The 25,901-nt window shown below is 39.0% G+C and overlaps 4 protein-coding genes and 1 non-coding gene across 19 annotated transcripts in view; 2 read left to right on the top strand and 3 right to left on the bottom strand.

Moving 5' to 3' along the window:
- The window catches only part of GluClalpha (glycine receptor alpha 1), a 55,898-nt gene extending 38,054 nt beyond the window's left edge, over window positions 1-17,844 (bottom strand). For 4 of the 10 annotated variants that reach the window (XM_031981014.2, XM_031981057.2, XM_031981023.2 and 1 more), the window contains exons 1-3: window positions 17,653-17,844; window positions 11,822-11,898; window positions 10,589-10,704 (exon numbers count right to left, since the gene is read on the bottom strand). In XM_031981014.2, the coding sequence (XP_031836874.1) occupies window positions 10,589-10,704; window positions 11,822-11,889 (184 nt within the window). In that variant the 5' untranslated portion in view covers window positions 11,890-11,898; window positions 17,653-17,844. The other 6 variants (XM_031981006.2, XM_031981047.2, XM_031981039.2 and 3 more) reach the window with 5 other exon arrangements.
- A 1,079-nt stretch (window positions 17,845-18,923) lies between these two features.
- Window positions 18,924-20,829, bottom strand: LOC116428712 (pentatricopeptide repeat-containing protein 2, mitochondrial). The gene is made up of 5 exons (XM_031980720.2): window positions 20,621-20,829; window positions 19,943-20,469; window positions 19,578-19,874; window positions 19,381-19,485; window positions 18,924-19,301 (listed from the first exon to the last, which is right to left on the bottom strand). The coding sequence occupies exons 1-5, from the start codon at window positions 20,700-20,702 to the stop codon at window positions 19,155-19,157; spliced, it is 1,158 nt and encodes a 385-aa protein (XP_031836580.1). The 5' UTR covers window positions 20,703-20,829; the 3' UTR covers window positions 18,924-19,154.
- A 179-nt stretch (window positions 20,830-21,008) lies between these two features.
- Window positions 21,009-23,848, top strand: LOC116428720 (uncharacterized). Of its 6 annotated transcripts, none has more exons than XM_031980758.2 (6): window positions 21,009-21,125; window positions 22,591-22,731; window positions 22,819-23,029; window positions 23,094-23,223; window positions 23,300-23,533; window positions 23,590-23,847. In XM_031980758.2, exons 2-6 carry the CDS (start codon window positions 22,601-22,603, stop codon window positions 23,757-23,759), a joined length of 876 nt encoding a protein of 291 aa, XP_031836618.1. In that variant the 5' UTR covers window positions 21,009-21,125; window positions 22,591-22,600; the 3' UTR covers window positions 23,760-23,847. The 6 variants fall into 6 exon arrangements, with proteins under 6 accessions (XP_031836618.1, XP_076229805.1, XP_076229806.1 ...); XM_076373690.1 differs by lacking the exon at window positions 21,009-21,125 and adding an exon at window positions 21,188-21,326 and having other exon boundaries at window positions 23,590-23,848; XM_076373691.1 differs by lacking the exon at window positions 21,009-21,125 and adding an exon at window positions 21,212-21,228 and having other exon boundaries at window positions 23,590-23,848.
- Window positions 23,849-24,150: 302 nt separating this feature from the next.
- Window positions 24,151-24,244, top strand: TRNAI-UAU (transfer RNA isoleucine (anticodon UAU)). Its single transcript has 2 exons — window positions 24,151-24,188; window positions 24,209-24,244. It is a non-coding gene; the product is annotated as a tRNA-Ile (tRNA).
- A 175-nt stretch (window positions 24,245-24,419) lies between these two features.
- Window positions 24,420-25,351, bottom strand: mRpS16 (mitochondrial ribosomal protein S16). The gene is made up of 2 exons (XM_031980410.2): window positions 24,945-25,351; window positions 24,420-24,787 (listed from the first exon to the last, which is right to left on the bottom strand). The coding sequence occupies exons 1-2, from the start codon at window positions 25,065-25,067 to the stop codon at window positions 24,500-24,502; spliced, it is 411 nt and encodes a 136-aa protein (XP_031836270.1). The 5' UTR covers window positions 25,068-25,351; the 3' UTR covers window positions 24,420-24,499.
- Between the last annotated feature and the right edge of the window lie 550 nt (window positions 25,352-25,901).

Genomic DNA, 25,901 nt, shown 5'->3' with positions numbered 1-25,901 from the left:
CACGAACAAACACAGAAATCTGTTAGAACATTAACAAATATACTCGATAGGCCATCAACAAGTACGCAAACTCGTTAGAACACTAACAACTGTACAAATCCATGGAAACACTGACAAACACAGGAATCCTTCAAAAAAACGAAAGGAATCCGCAAGGTGAGTAAGATATGCACGCGATATCGAGTCGCGGCTCGTCTCGCAGATCCCAACAGGTCGCGACCCGGGCGACTGTGACAGAGGTCAGGTCTGAAGGGGGTTAGGTCTGGGCGTATGGTGTTGACAGTGAACTATGCAATAAGAATAATAACGGAGAAGGGACACGATGCTAGCCTGCTGCGCCATTGGTGCGGCCGCCGGCTTCCGTCTCCCGGTCGTTGGGCTGGGCCTCAAAACTCGGGCCAGCACACGTGTAGAGAAATCGGTCACGTGTGCCGGTCGCTATGCCCGGCACTCGCCGAGCCACTCTAAACCTACGTTTTGCGCCTACGTTCATCAAACTCTTGCAAGCAACAGAAAAATAAGGAAAACAGTACCCGGCCAAGAGAGAAATATGGCATTGCAACCGGCGGTTAAAGATTCTTGGACTGGTTTGATTGTTCATACTTACCATCTTGATGTCACTAATTGTCGCAATGCTTCGCACAAACAGGTTTACCCGGACAATGGCCGGCCCATCTAAGGGCAAAAACAACAGAGCCCCTTTTTAGTCAGTCAAATCTTTTATCGTGTCTTACAATACTCTACTTGGATTATGATTTTGGTTTCTTTCTTTTTATTTTGTTTGTTTGTTTGTTTGTTTTTGTTTTTTGGTATTTTTAGTTGTTTTGCGGTTCGTTCGTTTACTCGTTTTCGTCGCGAACCACCGGGATGCTTTTCCTTCATCGATTTCTCGAGTTTTATCGAGCGGGCGCTCGTGTCGGGATCTTTCTTTTTTACTTTCCTTCGGTTTCGTTTGTTTCGTTCTTTTTCTCTTCGATCCGATTTCTCTCCGATCGGAACTGATCGAGAAGGGAATCGGAGAGACGGGCGAGTGAAAAGGATTGGTCGGAGAACGGATTCGATGAGAGCGTTGCCAAGAATTCTTGCGTCTCCTACGGGAAACTTGTCGACGATCGACGATGAGAATCGTTTGTCGGGTGCAGGCGGTTTTAGGACACGGGTGTGCGAACGCGCCGCGAGTACTCGCGGAAACTAGCTCTCTTTCTCGTGGGAACCGTCGTGCGCACGCCGCACAGTGCCGTTTTCTGGACAAAACTCGGTAACTTCGAAAATATGAATAGTACAAACAAGTATCTCAAACAGAAGTTGTGAACCATAAAGTTGAACATATGGTGGTTATATTTTTGATTATGGGGACACTATGAAGTTTCTTCAATGACAATGGATAATTTTCATCTCGTTTCCGACGTTATAGAAATAACGAAACGAAATTGAGTTCCGCTAAATGAAATTTTTGAAGTGAAAACTATTTTCTGTAGCACGGACTACTTGGCAATACATTAGTAACCTTGAATTTTCGTGTGAATAGCGAAGTTTTTGGGTTTTGTCCACAAGTGGCCGCACTGTGCGTTGAGTGGGATCGTGGGCGGTGTACACTGTTAGAGAACGATTCTTAGTGGAGGATTTCGTGTGCGAAGTACCTCGTTCGGTGCGGTGAAACCGAAAGCGGTGAATTTGTGAAGGAATAAATCGAATCGGTGGAGAATATTTATTTAGAAATCAATTTTCTTTCGAGAGTATCGTACTTTCGTAGTATCTCCTGTGTCTGATCACTGCTGACTGTTTCTATTTCCTATGTTTATTGAAAGGTTGCTAGCTGATTGTATTTAAAGATTGTATATACGAGTTATTATAGATTAATTTGGTATTAATAATTGATACTCTAAACATATAAAGTTATTTTTTCGGTTGTTTGTTGAGTTTGATCGATTACATTTATGATTGATACAAGGATTATTCGAGTAAATGGAGATTAATATTGGTATTGAAATAGAAACTTTGTATTAAATTTGATTGTCCTTTGATTGCAATTTAAATATACGATCAAAAAGTAAAGGTGTGAGAATGTTATAAAGGTTTCACGTGTTTCTGTTGAAATGAAGATTGTTTTATATCATAGGAAACCCGACTCGACTTGATTTCCTCTGTTATAATTCGACATTTAAAGCTTTCAATTTACTTGGACATCGTTAGTCCATTTATCAAGGTAACGACAGTGTTTTTATAATAAATTCATGCGCGTCAACGCTCGAGGAATAATTCGATCGCGGCGAACAGGTGATATCGAGTAATTCCACATTCATTTCAGTTTAAGTAGGAACAGCGAGCAATTAACAGACACATTAAACGGACTAATTAAAAGGCATTCGCGCTCGGGGAACTTTTTAAATGCGATTCTCTCGACAAGAAATAACATCGTACAAAGAATTCAATTTCTTTTGCCTTTGGGATTTGCCATTAGCCTGTGAGAATTTTCATTCGCGGGGCACGTCGCGCGAGCAAGCTTTCCCTAGTCGGAAAGTAATTAGGACTGACGAGTGTGAGATTGATCAGCGAACCGTGAATTCTCTGTATTTACAAAGAGGAGACGTGTTATGAACTCGATTGTACATTATTCTTGGCTTTACAAAGTCCCCAGTAAAGCAGAGAAATTTCCCTTTAGTATCCATTCTAATCGATTCACCTATAATGATCTGAATCGCGCGAATCATCGCAATTGACTAATCACGTATACTTGACGCGGGTAACAGAATATTTAAATTGACAAATTGAAAGTTAATACTAGAGAATTATTCACGTATTATTATACAGGCGAGCACTAATTCAATTCTGAGCTAGGGAAACATTAATCACTCCAGTGGGAACCGGTATGAAATTTTGTACACGTAACAAGGAATTGAGAATATTTCCTTATACATTATCAATTTTTGAAAAATCGTCTCCTGATCTATACTTCTATTATTTTTTTTATGACGAAAAGAAAAATCTTTGATTTCAAAAATCCTCAAAAAATTATACAATTCAATTTCAAACAATATAAAATTCCATAATATCAAATTTCCATTAACGGCATATTGATGTAGTATCGTAATAGATTCAGTAAAAATCGAAATTTATAGAACTTTTAAGATATCCAAATAAAATCTGTACTATTATATTACGATTAGTAAATTTGACACACTAATCTTCTGATATTAATCTTTATAATGCGTTATATTCCAAAATAAATCATGATGAAACAGCAAGAAACTGTATAATCATTAAATACGATCAATAAACATTCGAATAGCCTTCGGGCGAAGCAAAGCAACTGGAAAAACGAATTTCCCCGAAGTTCCTTCCGGCAGAACTCGATTCCGTGGCGCACAGTGTACACCGCCGAGAGGAACTGGGCTAAAAGCAAAATTCCGAAGCTAAAGGCAACGTGCTGTGACAACGGGTCCTTTAAACCGGGTTCGCACGTGACACATACACCAGGAGACCTATCAATTAGGTGTTAACAGTCAAGAGAAACACGTATTTGCAAGATATGTATGTGACTAATACTGAGAGACACAAACGGTGCAGTTATCATCATTACTTTTGCAGCTGGTACGACAATTAGGCGAGTGTGTTGAAATGTGCACGCGAATCGATTACTCCTTTCAATTGCTGTGTCGTTTCTCTTCATTCGCTTCTCATAGATTCGTGGTTATATGTACATACTTGAACAAGCTGTTTAGAAAGGATTACTGTCTTACCTGCGCTCAGAAACATCGCTAAGAAATATTCACCTACACTTGCCATCCGGAAATCGAACCGAGTTCATCTACCCTCGTCACTGGACGATCGATTCTTCCTCTCGTTAAGAATATTAAGAGATTCTTAACGAACCACGACTAGTTTTATTGATAATAAAACTATATCCTTCTCTTCGGTTTAATTAACATAGATTAAAAGCGTGACTTCTTTGGAAGAAGTTCAAGTCTGTAATTTTCTTTATGGTTTCAATAAATAGGTTATCCGAGTCTCAGATTGCGAATTTAGCGACAAATCCAAAGTAAAACCTGCAATTAATACAACGAGCTTCCAACTAATCAGAATATTAGACGCTATTGAAACAGATTATTCAAATCATTCGCTGAAGCAATGTGTTTAAACATCGAAGGAGCGATAAGCGAGTAATCATCGTTTAGTATCTCTTCGATATGGTTAATAAGCTTCAAATCGATTCGCATTGAGTAATTAGCGCGAAGCTTACGGTCTTTCAATCTAAATTTGAATGAACCGCCGACTCTCGAGTTCATTCGAGAGAAGTTTCAATCGTTACAGAGAAATAATTAAGTATCAAGGCTGAAAGATGCAGAGAGGCTGGAGTTGTCACGTGAAAAGGCCAGCCACTTTCTCATTTGTTTGCTTTCAAATTAGCATGAGCCGGGATACGTCACACATTCCCCGATAATTAGGAACAACACGGCCAACGAACGGGTTGTCCGAACGTGTTAAAAAAACCGTCGCGTAATGGCTGCGATCGCGCTTCAGGCGGCAACGTAGTTCGACCGTAATTATCGAGGATGTATACTTCGCCTGACCTATCGAACAATAGGGGAATTCGCGGTCCAATTTTCCGTGGTATCCGATGCCGTCGCATAATTTTCTGGCTGCGGTATCGGTCGAGTGAAATATTTATATAAAATATATGTATATTGGAAAAGTATGCCGCATCTATAAAATTGAAATTCAAGGGAAACTGCTCAACGATAATCGATCGCGGAGAAACTATTCGGACATCGGCCACTAACTGATTCCCGGGAATTATCGGACACGGGTGTCGAATATATTTTTCATTGGCGCATTCGTGGTGCCTCGCCGAAATCGCATTTAAAAATTGCATTTAATTACTGTACGAAGAATCGATAGCCTTGGAAACGAGATGTTCGAATTGAAATTGAAAGCGAATCATGGAAAGTTGACATCTTCGAAAGTGGGACACGAGGTTTTTACAAAATCAAAATTCTCGTTAGCATTTAATTAGCATTCGAACCATCGATTACCTTGCAAACGGAACAGTCGAATTGAAAGTGAAAGCGAATAAATAACGAGTGATTATAAGAAATAAGATAGAGAAGTTAAAGATATATATAATATCGAATATTTTTCTTAAACAAAGTAAATGTATTTAAATAATCGTAAAAGAAGATTACGAGAACTCGATGAAGTTGTAATATTAAATTGTCTATATTTTCTCTCGGTTACGACTGTAGAATTGATATATTATTTTCTACTAATACGAGGGATAATAATAATCCGAGTATCATAACAGACGCACACCGAATAAACCTCTAAAACAATGAACCGAACGATCAGAGCTAAAATGCGGAAAGCGCGGCGTAGTCTGCGACCGACACTCGCATCTAGTAGTATAAGTACCGCTTACGTCAGACGCAGCCCCGGGAATTCAATGATTCGTGCCGGCCGGGCTACAAGAGCGCCGGCTAGAGCCGGCAAGAATCATTGAAACAGTCGAGGAACCGTAACCCTGCGAACTGAGAATACAATAAAAAATACACCGACACCTGTGCCACTGGAATCGGACGCCATAACAAGTCACAGATGGGATTTACCGCGAGAGGAGTCGGTGACCGATGCGAGAAGCGCGTGTACTCGTTAACCACGCCCTAATTCACCGATACGCAGGCCCGAGAACCATTGTCATTCGAGTTCCCGACATCCTGAACGCGAAACAAACATCTGGAACGCGCCACCCGAGGAACAATTAAAAAGTTCCCGGATTCAGAAACGCGTAGCAGTTCAATTACTTCATGCTTTCTTTTTCCCTTTCATTTAATTCTCCCAATTACACGGAGTTTATCAGATTCTCTCTGTTTCGGTTGGATTTCCGACCGAGTTACGGACGTGGACGTCTTCGCCACGATCCTATCGACCCTCCACGCTACAAAAAAGGAAACGTTAGCGACCCCTTCCCCTCAGCAAGGTAGCATCCTCCCCTCCTCCCTGTTCATGCTGAGCAAACTCGATCTCGCTTTCCTTTTGCCGTCTTTTGAGGAAATAAGAAAGAAAAAAAGGATACAGATCCACGATCCGTTACTACAGTCTCTCCTCGCGCAAACGGAAGCCGCGTAGAGCAGAGTTGGGCAAAATTTCACAGGACGATAATCAGTGGAGGGGAAGAAAGTGTCTGAGAGCTTCGGATTGATATTATTCGGGTCGTTCAATTGTTCGGATAGTTGTCCTGTTCTGTGTGTTGGTAGATTTTGTTTTGTTCATTGGAATTTTCATCTTTGGTTTGTTCGAGAGAAGGAAACTGCGATAGAGTTCACGAGTTTCTGCTGGTTGAAGGAACGATGAACATAATTCTTAATCCTAGATTCTTAATCACATTTCACTGAATATTTTAATCGAGTAATTTAGTATTATAGAAGCTCAATGCTTAAAAAAGTAAATCAATCTTCATGCGAACACGATTTTCCTTGAAGAGGATAGAATTAGGGGAAACTCTGCATTAGTCGGTGAAGTTTGACCAGCTTCAGCCGCCCTAGAAAGAAAGCAATGTCCACATCCTTCGAGTCCTGTCGCAGAAATCACTTAACCCAGATCAAATATTCCTCGCACCTCCAATTTCTCGATGACAGTCAAACAAAAGTCGTGAACTCTTACGTGGGTCCCCTTCTTTCATCCGTCACTCGACATACTTCATCTAGACAAACAACTTCGACGTCTTTGGGCTAAGGTACAACAGCAATCCACTTATCCAAACTGTCCCGCGCAACAGAACCCAAGAGAATTCGAAAAATTCTACGGAACACTCAAACTATTCCAATACAATCCCAAGAGCAATCAATCTAATCCTCAAACACCAATTCCTCGTATCTTCCCCACTACTCCCATCATTCTCCCGTGCTCAAATTTCACCCTCATTCACCTCAAACATTTTAATCATCCCAACACTCCAAACCCCATTTACAAGCCCCACCCTCTAAAACACTTCAACCGCCCCAAACTACAATCACCTGCATAGACCTACAAGCAATATCCCCTAAGCAACCATCCCCTCCTGTATGCACCTCTTTTACAATAACAAAATCAGTTCAGACAAATGAATTCCCATCGTACCATGCGGCAAAGACATCTCGCAGCCCGTTCGATCGGTTCGAAATCCCAATCGCGCTGACTGGCGGGCTAGCAGCCGCCTGTGCCGCAGAAATAGTGTACGCCGGAATCCATCTTTCGGACCAATTAACGTCGCGGCCAAACAATTCCGTCTTATCGGGAATTCAGCCAATCTGTCTCTAGGAGACGTGACAGGTGAACGCGCCCGCGTGAAAGCCGACAACCCTCCCAGCGCGGTGCGGACGTGTGTGGATCTGTGCGTGTCGCTCCGTTCCGGCCGAGCGAATGTGTCACGCTGCCGCGTCGCTATCGCGCCAGCCCCCCGTTGCTCGTCGCCGTTTATCGGGAACGTTCCATCAAGCCGCCGCTCGAGAACGCGTCCCGCTCTGGGCGGATTCAGCTCGGCTAGCGACTCGCCGGCCCGAAACCCCGGGCAAACCTTCTTCCTCTTCCTCCTGAGAAGACAGGCTCTCCGAGCCGCTTTTCCCCTCGGTCGAGAGCTACCCGTTATCTTTCGTGGAACTTTTTACTCTTATTCGGGGTCTTGGCTGTCTTTGCTTGTACTGCGGAGGTCTTGGTTAGCTGAGACTTTTGCTTCAGAAGTGAAGAGCGAGGTGGCCGTTCCACTCGCGACGCTCGGCTTTCGGACGCGTGCTCATTATTGGAGTACGAGGTCCGAGAGCTGTGAGTGCAAGAGTCTCCTTGCTCCTTTCACTTTTGGACTAAAGGTCGGTGTAACGTGTGACCTCCATAGTAGGGGAGTACGAGGGTGAGGATGATCTGGAGTTATGGGTTGGATTAATTAGAGAGAATTAGTTCGTTAGTTCGTTGCAGCGAACCTGGCACTGTCGTCTGAGTGGTTAGATTCAACGTTCTTGTGTTGACAAGTGCTTTTGGTTTGTGTATGTCTCTTTTGTTACTTTGAAATCAGTTGACTTTAAGAGATTGAAATGTATGATTAGAGGAAGAAGGTGTAGAAGCTATCTTTGTTCTTTGCGCCTGTCCTGGAGCTTTCAAATAGTTTGAGTCTCGTGATCAGAATTTCAAACGAAACATGACACTCATTCGTAAGACTCGTAACTTTAAGACAAACATAAATATTACGAGATGTCGAAGACAATTGGACCAGATTTTGCGTTAAATGGTAGCGTAAAGGATTCAAAGTATCTTCAGATTTAGAAGCTTGAAAAATCAGTTCTTCCTCTAAATATCTCTTTGTACCCCTTAAAGTCGCTTTAATTCTACCTGCGGATACAACCAACGTTTCCTCCAATGAGAAGAGATTACGACCGTATCAGAAGCGTATTAAGAGTCAGACTAATTGCATAATTAAAGAACATTATATTGAATTCTCGCTAACCAATCCACCTCATACTTCTCAATTCATCTTCAGAACCGCCCTCGCATCGTCATACCCTAAGATCACCGAGAAACGTCGCGTCGATTGCCCAACGTTTCGCAACGTTGACGAATGGTCTCGAACCTCTTCGAGGAAGAATGCAAAAAGAAAGCAACAAGAAACAAAGAAGCGAACGAAACCGAAATTATCGGCGGCTGATCGAACCGAGATCCTTCGGGGGTTAGACGGTCTCCTCGAGATTAGATTAATCGATGCGTCGTTTAGTTTGTTCCTCTGAAAATAAGTCGATTAGTGGGAGGGGGTGAGTTCGTCGCGGCGTAGGACGATTCGGGGGATTATTTCCAATTCCGTCGACGGAGGGAGGTGTTTAAAACCGGAAGAAGCTACCTTCGGACGTTTCAGCTTCTGTTTCAAGGTCGAACTCTCGTTTCGACTCGTTTGACACTTGGACGACGGTACTCGGATCTCTTTTCGACCTAGTTCTTCAGACGCTCCGTCTGATTTCTCAATTTGATTTATAGCAGCTAATTAATCGTTGCGTTGGCAGTTGTTTCGTGTTGGATTCCGTTGAATTGTCGACACGTTTCTGTTTTCAAAATAGTATGTTCGGAAATGTGTCTGGGTTAATTGTGTGTTAATGGATCTAGATCAGGAGTTGAAATCGGTTTGAAAAATCAGAATTGATCATTCTTGTTATAATTTACTTTTTACAGGATTATCATCACTGTTATTGTATCTAACTTTTTGAGAATTAACACATCTTTTCTGGGAATATATGTCTTGTTACATAGAGCTGGTCGAATTGCTAGTTCAATCAGGGATGGTTCTATATGAAAAAAATGAGTGGAATGCATCGAAAAAATGTTCCATTCCAGGTCTCTTCCCCGAGATAATCAAGATCGAAAAGTGGAGTGCGCATGCATTGAATTGATTCGGCTGAATGGGGATGGTACGATCGACAGGAAATTACTCTACGCGAAAAGGTAGATAAAACATGTAAAATAAAATTTTTTTCGCTTGGGACTCGGCTTTTTCCCAGAAAATTCCGTTTGGAAATCTGTCGAGCACAATCGCATTAACTGTCGACGGAATCGCAGAAATTTCGTTTTATTCCTCTTTCGGCAGCAAGGTTTCAAACGAAAAAAATATTTGTTCTACGTCCTCCATTTGTTTTCGCGTGTAGAATAAACCCCTGTCAATCGCACACGCTGCACTTAGACGAGTCCACGCTCGACAAATATTTACACTTGACTTTTTTACCAAATAAACTCGGAATCACCAAACTTTCCTCTATATCTTCAACCTCCCTGGTTAAACCATCAATCGCAGTTCACTCTATAAAATCAAAGTACTATTCATTTATATTTAACACCTATTAATTCCCATAAAACAAAATTATCACCATTATTACCGTTACTTTCATCCATTAAGTTAAAAACCCCTAAGAAAAATCCAGTGTTCCTACAGACATCTCTCTCAAATAATAATATAACAAATACTCTCCTTCTCATAATTTACAAATTACACAGCAATTTAATAAAATAAAAAGGACACTCCAAGGTATTGAACCCAATTTATATCTAACATTACCACACTACTTTACCATGCTATCACATTATCAACACCGTACTCCATCAACATAATATAATACAATAGAATATTCCCCATATTCCTCACAATTTCTCAGTTTCCAACCCCCGATCCAGACACGCAGGTCCGTGCAGTCGTCAGAAACGTCCCCGGTAAAAATCCAGATAAATCGACAATGGATCGACGGCGATCGACAGTCTCGTGGAAAACAGAATCGTTCCCGTCGCGAATCGGTGATCGCACACCGCGTTATTCACATTCTCCGAGTGTGACCGACAACTCGATGTTATCTTTCTCCGGCTTATCAAGCTCCTTGATGTCTCATCGTGTATATACCCGGTATTCATGTTCCCCTTAATCGTGACCCGCACGTTTCACGCGTCGGTCGTGTAGATAGTTTTATCTTTTCTTTTTTTTTCCTTTTTTTTCTCTTTTGTTATCGGTCGGTTTTCTGGTCGAGGGAGGCGGGAAACGGTGAAGGTCTGGGCGGATGTAACAGAAAGAAACGTGAAGCATCGATATATTCACCTGTCTCGTTTTCGCCGCTGGGCCGGATACGGGCGTCGTACCGTCCTGGTCCTAGAATGTTGTCTAACACCTGCTTCTCCTTCTCTCGGAAGGTTTGTCCCTTGTCCTGCGTACATCTGTAACCAGTCGCGAGAGATTTCGTGCGAAAAGTTGCTCACACCCGGTAAACGTTTACACACATTCCATTTCTGGGATAGTATTTGATTCGTTATCTCATCGTTTCTCTCGTAGCTCGATAACACTAGAACTACCGAGCAGTTGAATTAATTTTTAGAAATGCTTCTATGGAAACTTCAAGAGTACAATCGAAAAATCGACTTAATATTGACTTCTTAGTGACTGATATATACTCTTTCGTGACTTAGAGGAAGATATGTAAAAATAATCGTGAGATTGTCTAACTTGAGATTTGTTTCTTGGAAAAATTGTAGCTATCTATTTAGAAGATTTTTATTAAAGCGTCTATTATCTGGGTAATGAAAGGAATGTAATAATTTTTAAAGAAAACCTTGGAGAAAGATTGTTACGTTATTTATAAAAGATTCGTTGACGGTTGTAATTGTTATTGCTACTAAACGAACTTTAACGAATCCTGAACGATTAACACGTTAAATATTTGAAGCTTCGTGTTTCGTATCTTGTGTATCAGAGTTTTTCTCCGTTACGACCTTTCTGCTTCAGAATATGTACCTTCCTCCTGCACTGTTATCGGTCAAACGATAAGCCGACTGATATTTCCGACGACGTAACTCAAGAATGCCATAACGGAGATAAACTGTGATAGAGATAAGCTCGTGCCTCATATTGAGCGAGGCCTCGCGTTAGACAACTTCAGCCTACCATCTATTTAAGCTGTGAGACGAACAATGCTGGTTCAATGCGAAACACTATGTCGGGAATGTAGAACAAGAGTTTCGTCTCAATTGCCGTTCGTCACGGCAATAAACGCGGTTGAATATTATGTTAACACGCATCGAAGGGAATAATAGATCTCCATTTAATTCAATCATTTTCCCTAAACGAATTGAAACACGAAAATTCCATGCGAGACTTGCAATTACTGTGCTGAAAGGGTCGAAACTAACAATGTCCTCGAATAGGTTCGTAAAGCGAGCTGCTCGTAGGTTGTCAATGAATTTTATTTATCACTGAACAATGTTGGGACAAAGTAGTCGCGGGCGTTCTGGTAAAACGAATAATTTCAGGGGATAGAGAGAAAAAGAGAGAACGTACCTTGATGGATGTAGCAGGACTGTTATTAACACCAGTAACAGCAGTAACTTCAATACTCCAGGCCACATTGCGGCAGCCTGTAATTAATAAATAAAAGCTGTTTTAATAATAAACAGGATTCGCGTATCGAATTTTCATTCGTTATGTATTATTCGAGCGATGGTGTGCCCGTTTGCGTTACGCGCAAACGAGACAACCGACGAACTATTCATACTTTATTATTATTATAAAACTGTTCGTGGAATTTGATCATTTTTATCTTATACTTTATATATTAACCCGTCCATTCTAGTACAATCCGTACAGTTCAATCAAATATAAGTGAAATAAAAGACAAGATATTTTATGAAACTATTACAAAAGAATGTTACCTGTATACGAGAACTATTAATAAAATTAGGAACAAGCTAAAATGAAACTTCCAAAAGAAGAAGAAACACATTTCGACTTCGTCGATGTTACGAAAGAAGAGCCAGATCTATCTCGATCACCGAGAAATACAAAAATAAAAATGTCAACTCTCCCAAGAGACGAATTCTCTAGGAACGAGCCGAGGACAATTCTAACTACAAGTCAGTTGCAGTTCGCGCGCAGCTCAAACAGGCGGAAATAAAGCGGAGCGAAAGAAAAAACGGAAAAAAAGTATACAAAAGAAGAATGATTGAAACTATGGGAAACAATTTCGCAACGTTTGCCCGGGCTCGACAGGATCCAATCGCGCGTGTTTATCGAAGCGGGATAGACATCGAACGGAACGAAACGGAACGGCACGCACGTTATCAGTTTTCCTCGGCGACCCGGTGGAAACTGAGATCGCGGCGACTTTATAAATATCCGTTAATCCGTCGCGGTGACATCGCGATCACGCAACGTTCGAAATCGAACCGAGCTTTCGCGGAAAATCGTCGGGCCCGCGTGTTTGACGCGAAGCCAAAAGCACGAGGGAACAAATGCTCGCCGAGGAATTCCAATTGTCCAGTCGTAAACAACGAGAAAATGTGACACGGGACTATCGTTTTTCAGCGGCCGCGAACGAAATTAGACGGGGAACGACGACCGATCATGACACAATGGCGGTCTGTGAACGCTCACCGCCCCGGAACGCGTTTCCGCGCTTTTTGGCAGCTCGACGTGAATTAATCTCTGATTGATCTTCAATCGTCGTTATCGAACGGCTTCTGCCAATATTCTGCTCGGTTTTATTAATTCCCAACTATATTCGAGCCGCTCGGAAGCCAATGCTACGTCCATATCATGATATCTTCTGATCTTTGTAAGTTTGAATGGAATAAATGATATTCTTTTCAGTTATTCGAATTTTATAATTGTGTTGCGTTGAATCAAATAGCGACTTTGAGTCTCTTCTCGATTAGAAAGAATTGATATCATTAAATCAGTTCCAACAAGCTGAAAACAGTTGCGTCAGTAACATAGATAATGTTAACAAGTGTACTCGCGTCGTTACAAAACTCGCAACTCTGAATTTCCCAGGAACAATGGAACAAATCGTACAATAAATCTCCGTGAAGCCAGTGTTAAGTGTATCCGCATACACTTCCGTCTATTCGCGATGCATTTTTCCCGATCCCGTGTCTCGCACTCTCGTTAATGAAACGAAAACTGCGCTCGCCAGCGATCCTCGTCCGTTCCGCGCGTTCTCGCGGCCCGTGGACCTCGGCCAAAAATTCATTAAACGTCCCGATATGAATGTTGATTTTCGGCGAACGTTGAAAGATACGTGACACGCGGACGATACGTCAGTCAAAGCGTTCAAGTCGCGAGCTGCGAGGACTCTGTTTGCCATACGATGCTGGCGGCGAACCTGTATGTGCAAGCGGAAGCTGCTCGAGCAAGGTACCGCAGAGCTAACTTAATTATAAATGTCCCGATAAAAATCTTCCCCGCGATTCCGAGCGACGAGCCGCATGGAATCACGTTTGACCGATGTATCCAGGCGCCCGGCGATACGAGCACAAAGTCAATAACGCACGCGACAAGGCAAACAGATCCGAATCGTCCTGCTTGAAGCTATCGCCACATATTTAACGCCGCGCCGAACAATTAACACGTCCGCCGCCTGCGCCGCTCGAATTCGGTTGACACAGTTCTTAATTCGGATTTAAAAATGAACCTCCTGGTTTCAACGAACTGAATCTCATTGAATTTCGTTGAATTCTGTCGACGCGAGATGTATCGAGAGAGTTTACTCAAAACTTCAGACTACGATTATTCTTTGTTACATAAATACTAAGATATCACGAGAAATCAATTGATACTGATTCGATGCACCTAGTAAAATTGATATTTCTAAAATAATATTACAAAGTTTCAATTCGGATTGAAATATCGAAACTCGACCTTCGCAAATCGCAACGTTCCATCCTCAAACCCCATCATCCGACGAAGAATTCCTCGTAAGCACGTAACCCGAAACATAACGTCGAACTGTTGAAACGCGACGAAGAAGCTCGGTGACCCGAGCGGTATTTAAAGCTCGAACTAATTTTTCCTCGGCGCGGCGACAAAGGGGATGCCCGGCGGGGCTAGGGGATGAGTTCGTTGAATTTGCATAATGCCCGTAAACATTTCTCCCGCGAAACTTTCCCGCTCGGAAAGAGGATATTTCCGCCGCGTTATTATTTTATTCTCTTTGAAAGCGACGGGCGCGGCGCAGGGCGGAGACGGGGATGAAAAAACAAAAGCCGTTCGACGAACGCGCGTATCCAGGCTCCAGATACAGTCGGCGATGCGTTGACCTGTTCCATTTGCCGCGCTCGCGGCCAGAACGCACAATGCACCGGCGTGGACGCGTGAAGAATTCCTCGCCGCTCCCCTAAAAAATCATCTGTCGGAGCCGCGGGCTCGCGGTTAACGCTTGTTATCCGCGGGGGTCCGCGGATTATCAATCGGAAAACGAAACTGGAGCGTTACTAATGAGAGCCAGAGATTTCGTTTGACTCCCCGTGAATCGGGCCGCGCCGGCGCTCGATAAACAGCGACAGCGAGGGCGGCCACGGCCGACGGGGAGGATTCCCTTTGTTAATTATTCAAATGAGACCGTTTGACTTAATAATTAATAACGTGACGCGCCGCGTCGCGTCTCGAACGGAGTTGCAAGCGGCTGGCAAACGCGTCGCGTGGGCGCGATTAACCAACTTTCCCGATCCTACGCCCGTCCGCTTCGACGGTCTTCGAAAGATCGACGTCGGTTCGTCGGTCCAGCCCGGTTGACGAGTAATTATCGGGTCGCCGCGTAAATACGTCCCGTTTCACTCGAGAAATTAGCATCTTTTTTATTAACCCTTAGGCGACCTGCTGGTCGTTTGCATAGCTTGTTCTACACGGTTTGCTACGTCCTCGTGGAAGTTTCACGAAGTTGTTTTGGATTTTCGGTCTGTGAGGTTAGCTTGATAACGATTTGTGCTCGGAAAGTATGACAGTTGGAATGCTGTAATACTGAGGTTCGAATACCTTGGTTGCTAAGGGTCGGCTATGGGATGCAATGGTGTTAGCGAAGAATACGTTCTTCGGTTTTCGTACGACCTGGTAATAGTTGTACACCACAGAAGCTAGTTATTTATGGCGAAACTTTATCTAACAAATCAATCTATCGTGCTCGGAATGGTTCAATTGGTCGTCTCCGTAATTACGTTGTTTCGGAGAGTGTTGAAGTCGATTGGAAAGGTTTTAGTTACTTGAGTAATAAGCTGTAGGAACAGATTTTTAACCGATATAGGGGATGCTGCAGAACTTAACGCTAGAACTACAAAGGATTCGTTTTATAGTTTCTCGCAGAAATGTCGAGGAAATGTTTTCTCGTTCGGTGACCGTTTCGATTTCATTTGACTACAACAATTAAGTCTAACGTCAGTTGAAAAACCAGCTGAGAGAAACATTGGAAATACCTTCGTTCGTTCGTTGAAAAAATATACTCGCGAAACGGTGGCTAGGAGAAACAACTTCCTCGTCCGCCTCAGCATACTTTATTCTACTAATTTCGGTGATTTCCAGTTTACCAGAGATATAGGGTGCGAATCTGTGCGCGAGACGCCAACACAGCGCTGAGAGGACGCGAAGGGCGAATGATTGGCTGCGTCCGGACAGTGCCACGAATTAGGTCAGTGTTGGTGGTGTAGTATACGTGGGTGGCCCGTGTTTGTGTTCCGATTCCTCGAGAGTGCTCAAGCAAAGGGCGAACAAATTTCTTCAGCAAACAAATCCTCGATGTACAAACGTGTTTTTAAGTAATTGCTTTCGCCCGTCCACCCGCGCCTACCCTCCCCCGGCCGACCCTCCGGCCCTCCCACTCTAACGCGGCATCTGCCATTAATTTTAATCAAGCGAAATACCGCTGAATTTGTACCGTTGGCTACATGTGCGCGAGCAGACCGTTCCTAATTTCCTCGGAACTAAATTATCGTTTTATCCGGTGCGGTAAACAACATTTCAAATCGTTCCGTGGGCGACCCGGGAGGGGAGGGGGTCGAAATGGCTGCGGATGCTCTGGAACCATTCCGCCAATCCGTTGCTCGTAAATATTCCTCGAAGCGGAATACACCGTTGATAAAAAGCGAAGAAATACTACTAGTGCATTGCAAACGAACATGAATAAAATAATCAATTCGGTTTTAGTCACCGGTGAAGTCTACGTACGCACGTACACAAGAGTATACGAGTACGATTAATAATGGAGTACGAGTATTTCTGTTCCTTGAGACCAAAATATTCGTACACCTTGTGTATAGGCACTATGTCATGATCAACGTTAATTAGCTTCCCTGCTCGATTACACAAACACCGACACGATAAATGGTATCCCAATTATACTCTAAATCCTCGCGATGTTTCTTGACATATTACAAACGTTACGTTCTCGTGTATTAACCTTTGCACTCGAGAGGTCTCTCAGTCACCATTTGATTCAATGTAACAATATTACACAGTGTTACATATAATATTAAATTTCGTATAATCCATCAATATGCGAAACATTTATATAAAACAGCTTTGTTTCTTAATTACGTACTCGTTACTTCGTTTCAAATAGTGCCGTCTATGTCTCATAGTAAAGTGTTGAATATTTCTAACGAAAAGCTTCCGAGTGCAAAGGGTTAATCGAACATTAAGATAACGTTCGCGGCACGATGCCCGTCGATACACCCCCGGACCGTACGTGTGCGATCCAGGAGGCATCAACAAATTCCCCTAGAAACGGTCAAAAGGGGAAGAAAAGTGTGCGAGTAGATCTATCCGAACAACTGGGTAACCAAGTCTCATGCGGAAGCCTGGGGACCCGTATCCCTCGTTACATACAATCTCCCCCACTGCGCACGTACTCTATACCTCACTTGGTCTCGTTCGACGATCTCCCGTGTACCCTAACCGCCGGATCCGAGGTGCCCGACCAACAACCGATTCCTCGATTACGTTCTATTCCCCCAGTTCCCAGCGACTATCGATTCTCTGTTCCCGTTTTCCACCGATGTCTGAACCGCTTTTCTCGACGAGGAACCGAGAGACTGCCCATCTATTTCAAGGCATCCGAGCGGGCCACGATCGATCGCGAAACTCGATTTCGCACGATGGGCAACGGTCAAGCGATTCGGCCGTGCCGCGAACAAGGCCCGTGCACCATCGGTCCGAGATCGAGCACATATCCGAGCACGATACGTGGGTGGTGGCCCATTCGAATATCGTTGATGCGCGTTCAACGGGTCCCCGTGAAATCGGTCGGTGGTACGTTTCTTCGTGAATCGGCTAGGGGTGGGAGCCCGCCGGAGGGGAAGAGGGGGGCCGCAAGTCACGGGAAACAGGAGGTTATATTTTGTTACCTGGAGAAGCTGATAATCCTAGGCAATGAGGGTTCCGTCGTGCGGTGATACTGGCATGGCGCTCTCCGGTACGACACTGGAGCTGAACTCGACTCGTCAAGTGTCCTGCCTCGGAAGGTTCGTCTCCTGGACTGCCACCGTTCAGAAACCTACATACACTCACACCTACTACCTGGTTGCTGGCACGCTATTGATCCTTGCCCAGACAACCCGCCGACCCACGCAGACGCTCAGCGTTGCCGCGTCGCTTTAGGAACATGACGTCATTCCGCGCCCCGGGCTCCCCACCCCCAATAAACCTTCCGCGATTCGTCCTTTTCTTCCTTCGTTTCGTTAGGTTACCACCGGCCGCCTAGCGTCCCGACACTCCTATCGTATCCCACCTACCCCCCGATTTACCTTTTGCTTACAAATATCGCGATTTTCACCGTAACCGTACGATCCCTGCAAGCTTCTCTTTCCGCTCTCCCTCCCCCCGCCCCCCGCCCCCTTGCTGTGGTCACATACATACACCCTCTTTCACTTATGTATACACACATGCATGTACATTTGAATTATATCCTTCTTGACCATCGAGTGAACCGCTGCCATACTTGGACATGGTACACGGTGTATTCTTTTAATTCCGACACACGGGTTACGTCATATTTAGGAGATCCGTTGATCGCGGACGAATTTGATTCTGAGTGATTTTAGGGGGGAAGCAGGTTCTTTTTTTCACTGATCGATCAATAACGTGGTTGATCGAATCTTGTTTGGGAGAATCACTCTGAATTATGTGCGCAACTATTGGGATCGGTTGAGTTTTGTAGCTGACTTCGAATAGCCTTTAGAGTCTCTGTGATCTCGATCGATGAAAAAATATGGGGTTTAATGTGGGAAGAGATTACTGTTTGAAAATTATTGGAGCCTTTGAATTTTCAGATTCGGAAATCCTGCCGCAACTGTGTCGCTGGTTTTACCTCTTGTTAACGAGTATCACCACTTAATGTGTAATAGATATATTTTGTATATTGTATAGAACTCGGGCAAATTTCAATTTCATAAATGAAAAGGCAATTAGGTCTTCATTGATTGTAATAAAACTATTCGCGTAGTATGCAATGCAATAAATATATACAAATCAAAGTTCGAAATGTATCTAGATTCGATAAAATTGGTTAAAATAAAAACGCAATGCATTTAATAACTTAAAGTAATGATCTCTCCCGTGTAATAGTGTACTTATTGAATAGCAATATTTACATGAACGTACACTAAATACAAAAATCTTAATTTTTAATATATTTTTAATTTCTCTTGCACGTTTGTCTTCTTTGCATAGTAATACTAATTACAAGTATTTTGTTATATATAAAAAACAAGTATATGTAGGATATATTTTACTCAATTTATATTAGTGTACAATGAAAGATATATTCATTCTAATACACTAACACTTAGTATAATTAATTATAATTTTAATACATATAACTGTTACAAAAGTCTTAATACATAATACATTACAAAAACTTCCTACGCGCATATTGCCCCACTTCATTGTAATGCTTTCTCTGTTCATGATTGTTTCTATGTATTGATTCATTCTTAAATTGATCACTTGGTAGTACGGTATCATAGGGTCTTAATAAAACATCCTCTAAAGTTGTCTAAAAACGGAAGAAATGAAAAAGTATGTACTAATCAAAATATTCTAGTATTTCTTAAGTTCTTTTAAAACTAACTTACAGTTTCTATAATCTTGCCCGCTGTTTTGATATCATTTATTAACTTCAATGTATCCTCAGATCCTTCTGACGGATTAGATAAAATAAACTGTTCTATTCTGAATAGCTGACAAAAAAATGTCAAGTTTAGTTGAACATTATCAATACTGTTAATCTTACAAATTACTCTTTAGGTCTAGAAAGATTAATTTCACATACCACTTCTTTAAAGAAATTGCGCCTCATTACTATCTGATCATTAAACACTATGGGTTTTATCAGAGTAATTAAATTGACATATCTCTTCAAATATGTGCAAGCAAGACACTTTAGACTTACAACACTGGCAAGCTTCTGATTCTGTATCGCACACAGTGTTTCTAAAGCTAATTCAGGAGAATTTTGGTTTATCGCTAAATATGCTAAAAGTGAAGTACCCCTAGCACTTGGCTTAATTCCCTGGTGCATCAATTCCTTCCACTTCGCAGCTCCATAATCTAATGATTCTTTGGTATTCTGAAATAATAAATAAGTATAAGTAATACATGGATAAATACAAATAATATAAGAGGTAATATTCTTACCTCTTTATAACATCCAGCCATCAGGTCAAACATACAACGGTTAGCCATACCTTTCCAAGAATCTGTACTTGAAATTTTTTCATATACGACTTTAATTTCTTGATACATTTCATACTTGTACAAGAGATTAAGCAAAACTTGAACTGTTGTCATTTGTTTATAGAATGATGTTTCAAAAAGGTTATTAAATGACTCATAAGCTCTCCTTGGTTCTTGTAAATATGTATACATTCTCATTACGACTGGACCAAACACATATGTACCAAACTGCATGTCCCTGTTGGTTTCACGGTATTTTTGCAGCATTGCTTCTACTAATTGTATGTCTTCTTCATTGTTATTAATTAAATGCACCATTGCTTTCATATCTTCAGTAAAAATCGTTGAGCTTGGTGTCTTACAAACTTCCAACATTTTAGCACGGAATATTTCTGATACTGACGAAAATTGAGTTAAGAACATTTTTCTTGCCTGTTCGTATGCTGTTATACCTATAGCCCTGTCCGTATACAGAAACCGAACACGAGCTAACACAACAAAAAAAGGATTCATTATGTATTAAAAAACAAAAGCAAACAATGAGATACAAAATTATAAATTATATAATCCTATTTACACTATCAATACATTATTGATTTGAAATGAAATACAATATTTTAGGTTAGTAAGATTACATACCATTAAACGGATTATTTTTAAAGAACACATTTTTTGCAAGACAGAAATTGACTCTACAGAGCCCCTTAATTGTTTGTGCCATGATTTCAGGAATAAATTAACGTTACTTTCAGTTAACTATTTTTCCACGCTTAGAAAATGCAGTAACAACGCTACAAGTATGCTGATGGCGGTGCAAAAGAAGGAAGGATCTTAAGTACTCTGGTGGTAAGTGCCGAAAACGCCATTTCAACACGTGATATCCGAATTGTTAATAACAATAAAGAAAACTAGTTTTTTAATAATACCATTTTACTTCACGATACAATAGAAAAATCATTTCGAATTTTTAAATTTGTTTTTCGCTTGAAATATAATACTTCATTAGTACACTTGATTTGAAAAAATATAACAACTTGACTCATATTAAAATTTATAATAATTACATACGTAAAATTATAATGTGACCTGTTTCTTAATTTTATTAACTTATTTGTATTCTGATATGGAAAAATATTTACATAAGGTACAGCAGTACGATATTTTATTAAAATGTATTTTGGATTTTTAAATTATAGAATGCATTAATAACAATTTTTATGTACACAAGAATGTTACAATAAAACAATGTTTGTATTAAGTATATATTTCATTTTTACTTAATGTAGGATTTATTTTTTACCATTAACATTTCTTACATGTGTTTACATTATAAAATTGTTAGCAGGTTTGTAGTTAAGCCATTTAAATGAATATCTTTGATTCTAAATTTTTTTTATTATGTAAATACATTACATTGAAGATTTCACATACAGGAAGTGAAATTAATTTAATTCTCGAACAAAATAAAATAAAATATTATATAATACAATTTTTTTATACTTAAAAATAAATGTTTAATGTTTACAATACTAATTATGTTACAGTATTTTCTTGTTTATGCAATTGTTTATCTTTAGCTTTCTCTTTTCTTCTTGTACGGTATTTATTCGAAAGAACAGCATTACATAAAGTAGAGTGAAGAAATCTTTTATTAATAGATTCCTTTGGTTTCATCCACCCACTTGGACCCATTATCTCAGCCCTTTGTGCTCCAAGCTTGGCTTCTTTTAATATAGCCTCAACTGCTAGTCTATACATAAAATAATTTTTCTTATTATCATTATACAGAATAACTAAATCATGTAGTACAAATTATATTTTTGTAAGTCACGTTGTAAGGAAAACTTCAGAAGACATAAAAGCTTTGGATTTTGTTTATACTATATAGTCTGATAGTTATCAATCAATGACAAAGGCTTATTTAATGCTTAAAAAATCATGCAGTTAAACAATTTATAACATTTTACAATACCAAATAATCTTATGTGGTAGATCATTAAATTTATTTCAACAAATATCATATTGTAACAGAAATTATATATACTACAATATTATAATTTGAAATACTCTTACCTATTTAATGTTTCATCATCCATTGTATTAAAATACATATAATTTTTATAATACTAGTATTTAGAAAATAATATTCTTTTATTTTCTCGTTATTCAAGGTACTAAATATATCTGAGACATTTTCCTTGAGTAGTATATGAAATTTTAAAAGCAAATAATATAAATTGCTATGTGATTATCTGATTGACAGATATATATTCATAAACAATGTTGCTTACACTTAAAAAGAAATAAATATCATATAGCTTATTTACTTAAAGCTAAAAATGATGTATGGATTATATACGTGCTTACTGACATAAACGATAGTGATGTTACAGATTTGAGGTTATATTCATACCATAATAGTAAACTTAAGTTATCGTTATAAGCAACTGCACTTGCGTTGTTATAGATATATCAGTTAAACACGTTTTAGTCAAATCAGTTGTTTGTTAATTATAACAAACTCGTATTCTGTCAAGTAATTTGTAAAAGAACTATTAATTCTAATACATATAATAAAAATCAAATTTTTTATAATTTATGCATTGTAGCATTTCAGCAATGATGGAGGATCAGGAGTTAATTAAATTAAGAAATTTAAAAACAAAATTACTTAAGGAGGCAAATGATTTGGTTGCAAAATTAAAACAACAAGAAATAGATGGTCAAAAATGCTTCTCTACTACAGAATTGTATCTTATTAATATCAATTTAATATATCAGTTTTTCTAATTGTAAAAATGAGGATAATATAATTATTGGTATTAATTTTATTTCAGAGAATCAAACACTCTAAGAAATGTTAAGATTAAAGAGAATAAATTACATGAACATGTTAAACATACATTTTGCGAAGTAACTTGTGAAGTTATGGGTATAAGATTTGAAAACATAGATAGGGAATGGTTAAATAATAACATTTATAAATATATTGCTGAAATGATAACATCGGCTCTGCAATGTATCTTAGAGCTAACAGTGAAGATAGAGGTATATTTATAAAATAACTACAATGTTCAATAGACAGAAAAGAAATATATTATTTCCGTTTTAGGGAGAAAATGAATTTGAAATTCAAAATATCACATGTCATTTTATAGGACTTAATAATTGCTATTTATTGGAAATTCAATCATGGGTACAAAACATCAGTAGACTGAAAAATTTTGCACTTTTAATGTCTGGTATTTTATAACTTCTATAGTATATTTGTGTAGTTACCAGCAAAATGCCATGTTTATTTTTTTTAATTTTTTTTAGCAATTTCACAATATAGTACACAAAGTGAATCAAGAAGAAAGATATTAGCACGATTGAAAAAGATAAAATATGCAACATATAAACCATGTAGGGATAAAAATGGAGGCATAACAGTGTTCATACATTCTCCTGAAAATGTTAAACAAATTTACTTACAGTTTCAGTGGTCACTATTATTTTTAGAACAAACTTGGCAAAGTGGACACTTCTTTAATATTTACCCTACATCAGAAGGTATTAACTGTGAACTATATCCTTCATTTTGCATACTTATTTCTTATTCCTTTCAGGTATTAACTTTACAAATGAAAACCAAAATTTGTTAACAAACTTTTGTGAAAAGTCTATTGCAGACAATGAACTTGTACATTTATGGCAAAAATTGTGTAATGCAGTTGACTTATATGAAAATAAAAATAAAAATGATATAGTGCAAGATACCAAAGGACAAAGATTGTAATAATAATAAGAAATAAATAGAAGCTCCTAAATGTATAAATTTAATTGTATCCAAGTGTATGGTCACTGTTACAATAAAGTACTAATAAAGATTTGTTTCATTTGAGCTTAACTACTACTTGTGTCTTCACATTAACTTGAAAATATACACAAAAATATTCATAATTATTATGATACAGATACCAATGCATTAAAAATTATGTAGGTACACTTTAACTGTAGATAATGTTATAGGTTACATTTAGAAGTATAAACTATAAAAAGCAACCTTATTATTGAATTATTTTCCTTAATAACATATAAAAAGAAAAATTTTACACATATTAATTATTTTTATGAATAGTTTTCATATTTTCCCTTATATAATTGAATAAGAAAAGGGAAACTACAACTCCCCAGTGGCGCAATCGGTTAGCGCACGGTACTTATAAGACAGTATATCCATGAGCAATGCCGGGGTTGTGAGTTCGAGCCTCACCTGGGGAAATTATCTTTTTTTTTTCATTTTCATTTCACGAGAGTTTCCAACATTGTTTACTTAAAATATAATTACAAACCATATAAATAAAATTTACCAAAAATGAAAATATTTCTTATTTCTGTATACAATTACAATCACTAGAGTCTTGTTCCTTCTATTATATATAATTAATCAAATGTATATTTTTCTAATAATTTTATTTGTATATCTATATTATTTACAAGATTTGTGTAAAATACAACTAAAACAAGATAGACATGTTAAGCAACTGACTCTGCAGCTTTATTAGGTTCTGAATTTTCGTTTTCAGAAGCCTTTGGTCCATCTCTTCGATTTCTCCATGCAAACATGTATGTTCTGGGATGTATTGGAAATATACCAGCAAGTCCGAAGAGCTGAGCAACTGGTTCCGAAACTCCAACACCATGCATCAACCAATGTTGTATGCGATCTAAATTTAGAGCAACTAAGAATTCGTTATATTTATTTGCTATAGGGTCATAGGAACCAAGTTGTTCTAATGGTTCTTGGTGCTGCTCCCTTTGAGTCTAAAACAAAATCATTTACTACATTAAGTCAAAACTACAAAATAATTATAATGTGTAAAAATATATATATACTACACATAAAAATATACATTTTATATTTATATAAACAATATATTTAAGTTTACATTTACTAAATAGTCAAGCAATCGTAACTTACCACCGCTAGAACAATGTGATAGAATGGTCTATTCGTGCATCCATAACGAACTAATCGTATCGTTTTAGGCATCAAACTGCCGCGACAACTTCCTGCAGCATGATGAAGTGGCAATCGCGGCATTGTACAATTTCAATTGTTCTTTATTTCTAGAATTTTTCAATATTTTCTAGCATCAACTGATACAACAATAGGTTAATATCAATAAGAATAGGGTATCCTATATATTCAAACTGAATTCTACAAAAGAAATATTTAACATATTTTAATATAAATCTGTTCAATTGAAACTTTGTATTTGCACCGAAAACACTTCCTCCACCGTTAATTTTGTAAATAAGTCTATAATCATGAAACAGAATATAGTGCGAAAAGTTTCATTGTTGATTAGTGAATGCTACATCAGCGACATCTATTGATACTGTCCGTAATCTTCTTTCTTCTAATGGTCAGTTATCATTAAATGCTATACACCGATAATTAAACAAAATAAATAGAAAATATTTCTATGACAGGAGAATATTATCTTTTTCCTTCGCTGAACAATGTCACAGGCTTACAAATCATAAATCTGAAGTTTTATATTTTCTATCAAAAATATGATTAAACAAAAAACATATCATTCCGAAAATTTAATCGCTACAATAAACTTTAACGAAGTGTCGTAACATATAATTATCTTCCGACCACAAGTAATTAATGAAATTTTAAAAACCGATCATACTAAAAACTTGAACATTTACTAGTATATTCGAACCGATAATTAAACCACAAAAACATTTATAAATAAATATCCTGAAACTTCCAAATAACTGACAAATCTACCGACGTTACAATTTTCCAAACGGCTACATTTTAAACAAATACAATATTCAATTAAACACAAACACAAATACAAATTCTATTTATAATTACCAAGGAATGTCTGAAAAATAAAATAAACAAATCTGCGGTCTC

The sequence above is a fragment of the Nomia melanderi genome, chromosome 14, assembly GCF_051020985.1.
Source record: "Nomia melanderi isolate GNS246 chromosome 14, iyNomMela1, whole genome shotgun sequence".
Lineage (NCBI taxonomy): Eukaryota > Metazoa > Arthropoda > Insecta > Hymenoptera > Halictidae > Nomia > Nomia melanderi.
Note: the sequence above shows the minus strand (reverse complement) of the source record. Positions and strands in the feature narration are given on the sequence as shown.

Coding starts and splice junctions, on each gene's coding strand:
- LOC116428712 (XM_031980720.2), bottom strand. CDS start 20,702: ATGGCACAAACAATTAAGGGGCTCTGTAGAGTCAATTTCTGTCTTGCA. Junction 19,486..19,577: donor GCAATTTCTTTAAAGAAGTG/GTATGTGAAATT, acceptor TTTTTTTGTCAG/CTATTCAGAATAGAACAGTT. Junction 19,302..19,380: donor CGGGCAAGATTATAGAAACT/GTAAGTTAGTTT, acceptor TTCCGTTTTTAG/ACAACTTTAGAGGATGTTTT.
- LOC116428720 (XM_076373690.1), top strand. CDS start 21,298: ATGTGTTTACATTATAAAATTGTTAGCAG. Junction 22,732..22,818: donor TGCTTCTCTACTACAGAATT/GTATCTTATTAA, acceptor ATTTTATTTCAG/AGAATCAAACACTCTAAGAA. Junction 23,030..23,093: donor AGCTAACAGTGAAGATAGAG/GTATATTTATAA, acceptor TTTCCGTTTTAG/GGAGAAAATGAATTTGAAAT.
- mRpS16 (XM_031980410.2), bottom strand. CDS start 25,067: ATGCCGCGATTGCCACTTCATCATGCTGCAGGAAGTTGTCGCGGCAGT. Junction 24,788..24,944: donor ATCACATTGTTCTAGCGGTG/GTAAGTTACGAT, acceptor ATTTTGTTTTAG/ACTCAAAGGGAGCAGCACCA.